This window comes from Lactuca saligna, chromosome 5, assembly GCF_052625555.1.
Source record: "Lactuca saligna cultivar CGN05327 chromosome 5, ASM5262555v1, whole genome shotgun sequence".
In the NCBI taxonomy this organism is placed as follows: Eukaryota; Viridiplantae; Streptophyta; class Magnoliopsida; order Asterales; family Asteraceae; genus Lactuca; species Lactuca saligna.
Window position 1 is genome coordinate 258,178,894 of NC_136421.1, and position 12,977 is coordinate 258,191,870.

A 12,977-nucleotide genomic window follows, 5' to 3' on the forward strand; every position below is an offset into this window, starting at 1 on the left:
TAAGATTTGCTCCTTCCTAAAAGAAGTACACCCATGTACATTTTCCTTCCTAAGGTAAAATGTTCCTCTCTTATAAATATGTCCTTAAACAAGAATCGGAAGGGAAGCTCAAAACCTCTCTCATACACATCGCACATGTATAATTGGTCTCCTTCCACTTGAAGGATCCGACCTATATTTCGTATCGAACTAACTTCATCGTCAAAGGTCGAATCTGTGACGAAAGTCCTGGGGTGACTTTAATGATCATGATGGTGAATGTAACATGTATCATAACAAGGATCATAAATGGCTCTGATGTAACATGTATCATAACAAGGATCATAAATGGCTCTGATGTATAAATGAATCAGCCCCGTGATGAGATACCATGTTACTTTTTCATAAGTATTCATATATTTGGAAAGAGAAATTAATTATTTTTTTCTATTTATTTTTTATTTATATTAACTAATACCATGTTGAATCTATTAATTTTTTGGGATATTGACTTAAAATGTAATATATTTTTTGATTTGTATACATTTGGTCATTGAGGTTTTTTTTTTTTTTTTTTTTTTCCGTTCACATCTGCCCCTTCGTCTTATTTAACTGTACACATTCAATCCTTATGACCAGCTAGTCTAGGTAAGTAAAAAAAAAACGACTTAATAGGATAATATATTTCTCACTCTATACACATTTAGTTCTTAATATTTTTTTTGCATATTTGGTCCATAATACTTTTTGTTGCAAAATAAGTCGTTGCTATTTTTGTACATATTCAATACTTATGAATGGTTTCTTTAGATTTTTTTTTCACGACATCATACATAGGACAATCAATAATGAGGTGTTTAAGGCATTTCATGTTTATGACCATTGCGACCTCAATTGTTGGATGCTTAGGTCTTATGTTTTGAACATCTTAGCTTCTACATACGATATCAGATTTTAACGATCTTTATATCCACCAGTTCATATTTTGAGTCTACTACAGTTTTCGTTTAGATTACTCTCGTTAAAAGGTAATATATTTTTACTTAATGATTTTATAATAACAAAAACGTTCATACATAACAAATACGAACGTGTGGATATAATGATCGTTCAAATCCGAGATCATATGAATAAGTTACAACGTTTATAGCACAAGTGAAACGCAAGACCTAACCAATCAAACAGTTAGGGTCGCGGTGACCATAAGCATCAACAACCCCTAAACACCTCATTAATGATTGTCTCACGTAGGATGTCGTAAAAAAAACCCTAAAGAAACCAGTCATAAATACTGAATGTGTAGAAAAACAACAAAAACTTATTTTGCAACAAAATAAATTTTAAGGATTAAATGTGTAAAACAAATATTAAAGACTAAATGTGCAATATATATATATATATATATATATATATATATATATATATATATATATATATATATATATATATATATAAGGGTTTAATGTGCATAAAATGAGAAATATATTATTCTATTAAGATATTTTTTTTTCTGGTTTACCTATAGGTCATAAGGACTGAATGTTTAAGTTAAACAAGTTGAAGGGGTAAATATGAATGAAAATATGAATGAAAAAATTCAGTTATTAAACGTGTACGAATCGTCATTATTCCTAAAAAAAATCATAATTTTTTCTCTTGATATTTGAATATTTGTCTTGATTAATATGTAGAAAATTGGATAAAAAAAGATATTTGATTTAATATATTTTTTTCGTTAACGAAATACACCTACTGTCCAATGTCCATCGTATTATAGTATATTCTCCGCGACATTATGAATCCCTTTTCTTAGATAAATAAAAATCAAAATTTTTAATATCGACTGTTCGTACTCGGTTGGCTATTGTTATATGGGTCCCAACTAATCTAAGCGCCAAAACATCCACAAACGCAAACGGACTTCACTGAAACCACTCCTGATCTCAATCTTCTTTGAATCAAAACCCTAAACAACAACAGATGAAGTCAGATTCTTTAGATTACTAATTACAATGTCTAATCAATGTTCTAATATATTTAATTATCGATCTTTTAATCTGTTTCCCCCTTTCAGTACGCCTCTAAAACCCTACGCTACCACTCTCCGCCCTGTTTTTCCATTTCATGGTAATCTCATACTAATCGATAGGAGATTAGGAAACAGAAAGTTATCACTTCCTCCGCCAATAGCCGCTCATTTTTCATCGGATGTAGTTCTCGTTGCAACCACAGGTACATTCTTATCTGCTTCACAGTTCCACTGATCCGTTTAGTATTATATTTCCAACTTGTCCGTTAACAATTCCAAGAATTAAGTAGTAAGATTTCGATTCTGATGCTGTAAGCCTATAAGTGATATTTTCCTTGAAGTAGTGATATATTAGATGTACGATGAATATTTTTAGTCCTAAAAAGTGTACTTGGTCCTGAAAAGCTCTAATCACCATTGTTTGGTCTTTAGTTAAATCTCTAGTGCTCTGAACTTGCAAAAAAGCTATTGATGTCCTTTTTTGGTGCGTGAAATTTTTTGATTAAAACACATATAGTGAATTACCTTCCAGTTATATTGTTAGCCTACATAGATGTAATAACTGTTGTAAAAATAAATCCAGTGTCTATTACGTGATCTTAAGTGCTATTTGATATTTGGTATTGGCAGAACATCATGATGGCAGTTTAATATTCCAGTTTGGGGATGCTTCTGAGGTAGTGAAAAATGATGAAGTGGAAGAAATAGAGAGTAAAGCCGAACTGGAAAGTAATGCTGTGAACATATTAGATGGAGATCAGGATAGACAGTTGGTTGAAAAGACAGTTGAAGGAGAATCTGCAAGTGATGTTGACAGACTTACTGAGGTTGCTGATGAGATTACAAATGTAGACATTGTCGAATGGGAAACTAATGTCACTAGTGATTTGAGAGATTCTCATGCAGAATTGATCGAGAGAGTGTCATATATATCTGAGGAAGAAGTTATTTCACTGCAATTTAATGCTAAAATGAATGAATCTCTTAAAGATGTAGAGAGCACGCTTGATACAACAGAATGCACTGCTCAACCTGAAACTGAGGATCAATTAGTTTCTATCAAGCCTGAAAGAATACAAGCTTCAGATATTGAAGTCATGGATGTTAAACAACCATATGCTGAGGATGAGTTGGACAAGGTGGAAACTGAAGATACTAGCAAGAGTGATACAGAAGATATAATCCCTCCTGCAACTATACATATTACAGATGTTGAACTAACAAGTGCTGCAAATGAGGATGTCAATGAAGAGTTACAAGATATGAACATCAATGGGATTACTCTCATTGATGAGATGCCCACATCTGATTCATTAGGAGCTGAACCTTTAGATGAGGCAACCATGGAAGTTTTAACTACTAAAGGCATGGATGTTAAGGATCAGCCTGTGGAAGATGAGTTGCAACAAGTGAGCCTTGTGATGCCTGTTACCTTTATAGAAGAGTCAGAACCAATTATAGAACAGGAGGTAAGTCATCCCCAATCAACCCCTCTTGAGTTCAAGCCCATCATGCAGGTTTCAGATATTGAGCTTCAGGATACTATGAGTCTGAACTCGGATGATGGAATTTTACAAGTCATTGATGAAACTGTGGATCCATTGGTGTCTGTCAAGCTTGAAACTATGGATGAGTTGCTTGAGGTGGAAACCAAAGATACTACAGAGAGTGATGCAAAAGATTCAATGTGTCCAGAAACCATGCATACTTCAGATATTGAACTTACAGAAGTTGCAAATGGGGATTTGGTAGAAGGGTTGCAAGAAGTGAACACAGGTAATAGTGATGAGAATGATGTTTCATATGTGATGCCTGTAGAAGCAGTTATAAAAGAGGAGGAAAAACAGCCATGTTCAACCCCTGCTGAGCTTAAGCATAGCATCCAAGTTTCAGATATTGAAGTTCAGGATACTAAAGGTCAAAGTCTAGATGATGTGATTTTACAAATCATCGAAGAGGATGCAGGTGAAAATTACATCAAGGATGTTGAGCAATCATTGCATCAATTAGAGGCTCAACTAGTTCAAGATGAGGGAGTACTAAATCACAACATGTTGGAACAATGTGCTGAAATTGATGCACTTGGAAGCTCAATGCTGGTTAGACTCTTGTTCCTTTTCCTAATGAATCTATAAAAAAAATATATCGCTATGAATTTGCAAAAATCAATGGTAACAGAAAAAAGACCTTGTGTTCAAAGTTTATCATATCATATTTATCTGTATGTAATATGAATATATTTCATCTCATCGGATTTAAATATATTCCTTCTACAGAAATTGTTACCTCTAGATAAAATATATATTTACAGATATCTGATATATTACCTGTAATTTTTGGAAGCAACTGGTAATATTTTATTTGATTATGATTTGTAGCTCGAACAAGGTGCCTTTGGCTCACAACTGGAAGCAGAAAGAATTGAGGAGATTTATCTCACAGGCTACATCCTGTCTTCTGGTGCAGCTTTGTTGAAGCATCCATTTAAGGTATAATTTCTTTTATTCATATCTTCAGACATTCATTACGTATATTATGTATGTCATTAACTAAATATCATTAATCACTCTCATCCTACATTCAGTCGTATTTATCTTAGATATATTGGATTCTAATTGGCATAAGAGGTAACCATGTGGGATTAGTAATAGAAATAATAATTCCAGGCATTGACAGGTGGAGATGATGCGTACTTTCTGTCTAGCAGCAAATGGCTAGGGGTAGCTAGTGGGGTTAGCCAATGGTCATTCGAAGGTATTTCATTGTAGCTGAATGCCACCCATCCATAATTTTAATTGTTTTTTTATTCTTAAAAAAAAGTTATTCATTTTATTATTAATTTCTACCTTTTGAAATACAGGCACTGATCCAGGAATTTATGCACAAGAGCTCATGAAAACCTGTGAAGAGATTGTCTCAGTCTCGGATACCATCAGTAATGTTCCAATGACCAATCCTGTTGAACTTCTTTGTAGAGGTGTCGAAGAAACAAATATGTCAGGTTCCTCGAATATTATGATAGCAAACTTCAATGGTCAGGTTTGTATTTCTAATTAATTAATTAATTATAACGCAATCATTAAAAAAAAGGAAATATATATTTTCTGATAAATTTAATTTCCAACAGGCTCTTCATGTGGCTAACATTGGAGACACAGGATTTTTGATAATCAGACATGGTGCTGTTTACAAGAAATCTTCTCCATTGCTTCACGAGTTCCATTTCGCATTGCAAGTTGAAAATCTCGATGATCCCTTGCAACTTGTGGAGGTGTGAATGTTTTTAAATATTTTTATTTTATTAATATAACAAATAGTAATGTTATTTAATTTTCGATACTTTATATTATATATGATTTATATATATCTCAGGAACACATAATTGAAGTAGAGGAAGGTGACATAGTTGTATCTGCAACAGATGGACTTTTTGACAATCTATACGAGCAAGAAATAGCTATGGTGGTATCAAAGTCACTACAAGCTGGGATGAAACCAGAGGTGGATATAATATATAAAATATAATAATATATTAATCTCCTTTTTTTCCTCTTCAATACTTGATTGCTATTAATTAATTGCAATTTTAGGAAGTTGCTAGAGTATTGGCAACACGAGCACAAGAGGTAGGGGTGTCTGCATTTGTAAGAAGTCCGTTCTCAGATGCTGCTCAGGCGGCCGGATACACCGGATATAGTGGCGGCAAGCCGGACAATGTGGCGGTGATTGTGTCTTTGGTTGAAAAAATATCCACTTCATAGATACAGATAAGGCACACACTCTGCTATTTGTAATTGCATGTGTATAAAATTTACCCCATTTCTATATTTGTATAACAGACCATTGGATAAATGCAACCTATTGGCAATTGATGAAATTTGCTATTCTTTTTGAATTTTTTAGTTCACGTGTTGGGTAGGGCTTTAGATATGTTTTTTTTTTTTAACAAAAAGTTGTTGATTCTTCTCACTTAAAAAATATTTGTTACTTTTTCGTTTATCATTTGGATTTCGACAATAGGATACATTTACGGTTAGGAAATTAATTAACATTTAACCCTATGCTAAAAGTTACGCTTCTTAAAACTCGACGTGTTGACACATTATAAATTCATCTACTACAAGAAACTATTGGAAGATTTTAAGGGTATATTAAGAATTACTGTTGCAAAAAGCAAGAGCACCTATAATAAGTAGTTAAAGTTTTATATAGATGTTGGTGCTCAAGCCTTGGATTATCTTCGGTCTTGATCGAAACCAACTCTATATTTTTAATAAAAAGAATTTTTGTTTTTTATTTAAAAAACGAATTCCTGTTGTTGACGGTCTCCCTTAAATAGGATGTCAAACAAAAGCTGAAACCGAATAACCCACCTGAACCAAATAAGGTTTGAGTTATTCGGTATGGTTAATCAAATGTGAAAAATCTTATTCGGTTTGGGTTAGTTAATTTTTTTTTTTTAATTCGAATTAACCGAATCACCTGAATAAGAAATTAAATATTAATTTAAAGTTTTATAATTTATATTTTAAAACTTAAAATCATTAGTTAAACAAACCTAAAAAAGTCCTTTAATTAGCTTGGTTTCTGAAAAATCTTAAACAAACACTTCTAGTTTTTTTTGGAATTGACAAACGAATTAAGTGGAAGCCTACTTGCAAAATAGTTTATACCTCTTGAAAAAATACAAACTTCCCCCCTTATTTTTAGAGGTTGTTTGGTAGAATCAGAAAGATTCATATTTAAATGATACTGATGTCTGATGATGCAGAGACTATGAATCTGTATGTGAACATAAATTAATGTTTGGTTAAACACGTGAGTGTTTGTCTCTTAATAAGAAAAATGATCATTTTAACCCTCTAAACTATTTTTTACATACAAAATAAATATCATACAACATTCAATTAGATATCATACAACATCCAAATTTGTCATATAACTATCCTTAGATCACAGTATAACACATTTTATAACAATATCTCGCAATAAACTCAATTGGGGAATTTACTATTATATGAAATCGTAACCACTTGCAAAAACTATATCTGATAATTTAAGCTATGAATAAAAGATTAACAATAGGTACAACGTGATCATAAAATTGGATTTCATAAATGGAATCTGTCAAAAAACACAAAGTTGTGTTCATCAACTGATCATAAGCAATCAAAACGTACCTAACAACAATTACACTGATGTTGATCAAGAATCTATCAAAAACACTAAAATCCCATTAAATGGATTGGTCAAAGTCAAACACATAGATAGAGTAGAAAGAACATGATTAAAACGCGAATTTCATAGAAATCGAGCAGCAAGAACATGATTGAAACACCAATTTTGAGCCAAAATGAAAAAAAATAAAATAAAATAAAAACTTGTCGACGAAGGGGAGGACCCCGCGGGGGGGGGGGGGGGGAGTCAAAAATGGAGCAATGCTGCCAGAGGTTGGCAGGGGGAGGCGGCGACGAAGTTGGTGGATGGCAGGGAAGCTTCAACGGGGATAAAGAAGATGGAGAATGAGAGAGGAGTTGTTGATATGTAGAAGAAGGAGAAGAATAAAAAAGAGGTGTATGATGTTTCATTGTTAGGGTAAGGATGGCTGAGGTAAAAGAAAAATTATTTTTTTATTTTTATATATTTTGGCTCATCCTTAGGTCTTACCGAATCCGATCTATTTTTGCCACATCTTACCTTGAAAAGGGTTCAACCGAACACTCTGAATCTGAATCATCTAAATCTAGCCTCTTGATGGGATCATTAAGATGTCAAACAAACAACCCCTTAATACATTATTAGATTATATGAAAGTTTTGAAAACCAATTAACCCACCATAAGAAGAATCAAATTGCAAGCCTTTCCTTGTCTATTTATGGTTAAATCGTCTTTATTTTAACTTAAGATCTTCTGGAATAGGTGATGGTTATTAAAATTAATATATATATATATATATATATATATATATATATATATATATGTATATATATATATATATATATATATATATATATATATTATCTAAAATCTACAATCCAATCCTTAAATATTATTAATTTATTAGCAATTCAAACCAACTCAATCTTTAATTGCCACTATTAAAAACATGTTACTTGTAACTTGCAATCGTATTTATAGATGATGAAACTTAACAAACCAAAAATTTGCAATTTAAAAATCTTGAAACTTTTGTACAATAGAAAAAATAGTAAAGTTTAGAAAACCATTTTTACAACAATGATATTCTATGAGAATGTTTTTTAAAGAATGCTCATATAATGTATTCCTTGCCTCATGATGCTTTGCTGAAAGGTTTTCATCAATTCTTATACTCTCATTTACCATGTTTTCTTTCTTTTCCATATCAAATTGCAAAAACTTGTTCATTTTATTAGAATATAAATATTATATAAAACATATGTTGCTAGTAATTCTGACATAATATATAACATATGGTTAGATTCTTTAAATTCTCTTTCAGGCATTTCAACAAACACTTTTTAGACATTATCATCAAACAAGCCAAAATTCATGTAAAACCAAGTGTAAGAATTGATTGAAAACCTCAGTTGAAACACATGTAAAAAACAATTAGATTTACATAAAGAAAACTAGAAATAAAACATGTGTTGCTATTAATTCTGACAGAATGCATACTACATTGTTAGATTTTTTAGATTCTCAGGCATTTCAACAAACACTTGTTAGACATTATTATCAAACAAGCCAAAATTCATGTAAAAAACAAGTGTAAGAATTGAATGAAGACCTCAGTTGAAACACATGTAAAAAACAATTAGATTTACAGAGGAAAAAAAAAACTAGAAACTATAATAATGAGAGAACAAGGCTCACATTTTCCATAAATCCCGATAATACCTCCCTAACCTCTGAAATGACAGCCAAAGAATTGATTTGTGCATTTCATTGGATAAACTAATGCTTCTTCACAGTCGTACCATAATAGGAACAAGAGTGAAAGATGGATGAAAGTAAACTTCTCACGTTGATTTCAGGTTGAAGCGAATCATCCAAATCAGAGACGATAATGAACATCATATGGTGTAGTTTGGGTTTCAAAAGCGCCAAACTTCGACCAAGAATCTTTGTAATTGCAGACCTTCGATGGAGGGGCATAGGGGTTTGAGAAAGGGATACGTGATGATATTTTAGTCAAAAATTTATAAAGGGATGCAGGTTTTATAGTGTTTAATGTATTCCCTTATTTTAGGATATATTAATTGAATTAGTCTTTCACCATAATTAGATATATTAAGATTACTATTATTCCCTTATTTATTTATTAATATATTTAATTATTTCCTGAGTTCTCATTGGTGCATACATCTATCTCCTTTTCTCTCTCTCTCTCTCTCTATATATATATATATATATATATATATATATATATATATATATATATATATATATATATATATATATATATATATATATATATATGTTGAAGACTTAAGTCATCAACGATTGATACAAAATTTGACATATCAATTATTAGGTGGAATTTGACATTTTTTTAATGCTTGACATTGATAAATGATAATATGATAAGACTAAAATAGATACTATAAGCATTTTACGGGTAATCGTGTAATGGTTCGTGAGAATTATTTTTACAAAAAACTACAGTAGTATTTGTGAGAATTGTTTTGAACAAAATACAATACCAACAATGGTTCTTCGATTTGAAATATATATATATATATATATATATATATATATATATATATATATATATATATATATATATATATATATAAAGATTTTGAAATATATATATAATATACAAATATTTTAATCTAGGATATGACATTTATTTGTTATGACAATATTGTGTCTTTCAAAAACTCTAATTATCCAATTATCCATGGTCTATTCATGGTCTTTTCACAACATTTTCTTCTTAATGTTTAAAGAGAATATGATAATAATTAGCTACTGAATTTAAAGGGAGTGATTTTAGTTGTATCATTTAAAAGTGTAGTTGGTATTTGCGAGATATGTGTAAATTACCGAGAACGTGTGGGTAATTAAGTTCAATATCTCTTCAATCTAATATTTTATTTTGAATTCTTTTAGTTAATTACATCCAAATTTTCATCAATATAACTATTACAATTTTTTATTTTTTATTTTTAATTTTTTTTAACTTCCAACACTCAAATAGGGTGTTTTTTTTTATAATACATTTCAAGACTGTTGGTGATTTTATATCATCAATATTATTTAAGTGTAATAGGATTAAATTTGTTGACCAAAAGTGATATTGTTGAATATTGAACAAGTTAAGATAATGTAGGAGTGCACACTTGTTCAAGTTTTTCAAGATTCAAAATACACTGTTATTTAAGGGCGAAACCCCTAAACGAATGGGTGTTCAGGGGCAACGCTCCTGGGAGCGGGGTCCTAGGGACGGCATCCCCTGGCGGGATCCAAGGGGAAGAGCCCCTGGCAGGGATCGAGCTGCTATGTCAGCACGAATATTTTTATTTAGACTATGTGCTATATTAAAAATATGCATCAAAAATCCAATTTTAGAAAGTTGACCCTTTTTTCCTTGAGATCCATTTAATGACAGGTTTGTTAGTTTTTTATGACAGTTTGTAACTGTCTAGTGATAGTTTTCAGACAGGAATCATATAGCCGTTTTTGGTCAATTTTCTAGTACATCTTGAAGAACATTTTCAGATACATTCTCTGATTTCGTCTCTCTGGATTTCATCCAATTGAATATTTGATATGTAACATCGAAATACTTCAATTTGATAGTGAATCACGACTTTCAGAAAATCTAAGCAATCTCTTTATTCCCTATTTCTAACAAAGACATGATATCAACCTTTTGATTTTGTATAAAGAAATTATTTTATAATTAATAATAATTACTTGATTATTTTTAACATATATTTTTTAAATATTTTAACTATATAATTTTATTTTTATATACTTGCAAACCATATATATAATTTTAATATATTCCTGAAATCTTTGATGGGGGAATATGACAAAGGTAGTTGGCAGCATGATCGTTGCCATTTTGGTAAAAGGATGTGATTGAAAGTTATATAAAAGGGAATTTTAAAAAAAAATATTTTCTTAGGCCTTTTTTACATATCTTCAACTTTTTGAGAGAGGCAGGTGCCATGCTACCTCTAGTGTGGGTGGGATTGTCCTCACTCCTCATATCTATACATACAAGTACAGAAATGCAAAGGTAATTTGCCATGTTATAGCTCTACTTTGTATTTTAGTTTCGTTATCGTTTTGTATATTTGTCCCAATAATCAAAACTTGTTAATCCATAAACAAGGTGTAAAAGGAACATTACATGAATCAAATCCACTGATTTCTTTGAGATAAACCACGGATTTAAAAAAATCCTAAACGTTGACAGAATGTTTTATACAGAAATTGAAACCTTCCGTCGATGTAAACCATGAGGTCAACAGGTCTTTCGTCTTCAATTTGTTGTTAAATACTTTTTTTCCCTTTGAGCTTCTCGCCTTTGTCTCTATACCTTATCTTCTCCTCGTGTCCTACTCTCCCTCAACACACAGCTAAACAAGTTTATACTCTATGCATATCCACTTGTACTTTTGAAACAGTCGTCTCCTTTTTCCACCACCTTATATTAATTAAACAAAACGTGTTTAGTACCAAACTATCAACTATATATATATTTCCTCCACAGCGAACTCTAACACAATTACACACAAACCCGATAATTTTTTATGCTAAAAACAGATTACATAAACGATCATATATGGCCAATATCTCTCTACGTTTTGGTTACAACCCATGTGTCACGGGATGCAGATCAGTATCAGTATCTGCATCCGCATCCCATGACACAGGCTCGACTACCAACTTTTACAAACTTCTTTCTTTAAGCTCAAGCAAAGCAGGAAGCCAAGAGATCAAAAGAGCTTATAGAACACTAGTTCTCAAGTATCATCCTGATGTTTCTCATGATCACGACACTGTCAAAACGTTCATTATGTTGCATGCAGCGTACAAGACACTCATGGATCCAGTATCACGAGCAGAGTATGATTGTACACTCGGCTGTCATGGTTGTACATTCAAAGATCATGGAGGAGAGGGGAGGAGGTGGGAGGCACAGATTGTTGAGCTCAAGAAGAGGTCGACTCATCGTGCTGACCGTATGGAAGGATCTTGGGGAAGTAGGGTTAGGTATGGTTATAGACAAAATAAGGGATCTTGATTCTTGAGAAGATTAAATGACGTCGTTTAAATAAAGACTTTGAATCTATAGCTTAACACACAAGTAGCATTTATATTGTCGACCATTTGTTTCTTGTTTGTGTATTTCCAGCTTCGATATGACTGTTAATTTGATTTATGAATGTAATGCATATTATATCTTTACATAGCAACCATGCATATATATTAGTCGAAATGAAAGACATAATAACTCATTTAGTGACACATATTACATAACAGAAGTATTACCACGAAACAAACTTCCAACCAATGAAAAATTCGTCACTAAACGCGTTAGCAAAGGATTATAGAGACCGAGAAAACACGTATTGTATGGTGGCTAAATATTTGATCCATTCAGCATATGTCCCTTTAGAGATCCATTTAGCATCACTTTATACAGTGTGTGTTAGGCATATAGATTTTTTGAAAGTTTTTAGTTTTAGTTTTTACCTTTTAAATTAAAAAAAAAAATGTTTTGTTTCGAGTATGGGCTTTTTTTTATTATTATTTTAAATAAAAAAGATATCCAAAATCTAATTCAAATAGTTTGGAGCTTTTAATTTGTTAGCCGAATATCTGATCCATATTGAAGTCTTGAATCTGAGCTACATACAGAAAGCGTACAATGCCCCAAGCCCATTTATAGTATAACTTTGACATTTTAATAATAATCCAATACAGACCAATAGCCCACTTAGCTAGTTACCTACTTACCTGTATAAC

The 12,977-nt window shown here is 31.6% G+C and overlaps 1 protein-coding gene across 1 annotated transcript; it reads left to right on the plus strand.

Annotated features, from left to right (window-relative positions):
• Nucleotides 1-1,845: 1,845 nt before the first annotated feature.
• On the plus strand, nucleotides 1,846-5,903 carry LOC145047510 (Protein phosphatase 2C family protein). The gene is made up of 8 exons (XM_078995790.1): nucleotides 1,846-2,211; nucleotides 2,639-4,107; nucleotides 4,387-4,497; nucleotides 4,675-4,762; nucleotides 4,869-5,047; nucleotides 5,136-5,279; nucleotides 5,381-5,509; nucleotides 5,599-5,903. The coding sequence occupies exons 1-8, from the start codon at nucleotides 1,992-1,994 to the stop codon at nucleotides 5,767-5,769; spliced, it is 2,511 nt and encodes an 836-aa protein (XP_078851916.1). The 5' UTR covers nucleotides 1,846-1,991; the 3' UTR covers nucleotides 5,770-5,903.
• The last annotated feature ends 7,074 nt before the right edge of the window (nucleotides 5,904-12,977 follow it).

Coding starts and splice junctions, on each gene's coding strand:
- LOC145047510 (XM_078995790.1), top strand. CDS start 1,992: ATGTCTAATCAATGTTCTAATATATTTAATTATCGATCTTTTAATCTG. Junction 4,108..4,386: donor CACTTGGAAGCTCAATGCTG/GTTAGACTCTTG, acceptor TATGATTTGTAG/CTCGAACAAGGTGCCTTTGG. Junction 4,498..4,674: donor TGTTGAAGCATCCATTTAAG/GTATAATTTCTT, acceptor TAATAATTCCAG/GCATTGACAGGTGGAGATGA.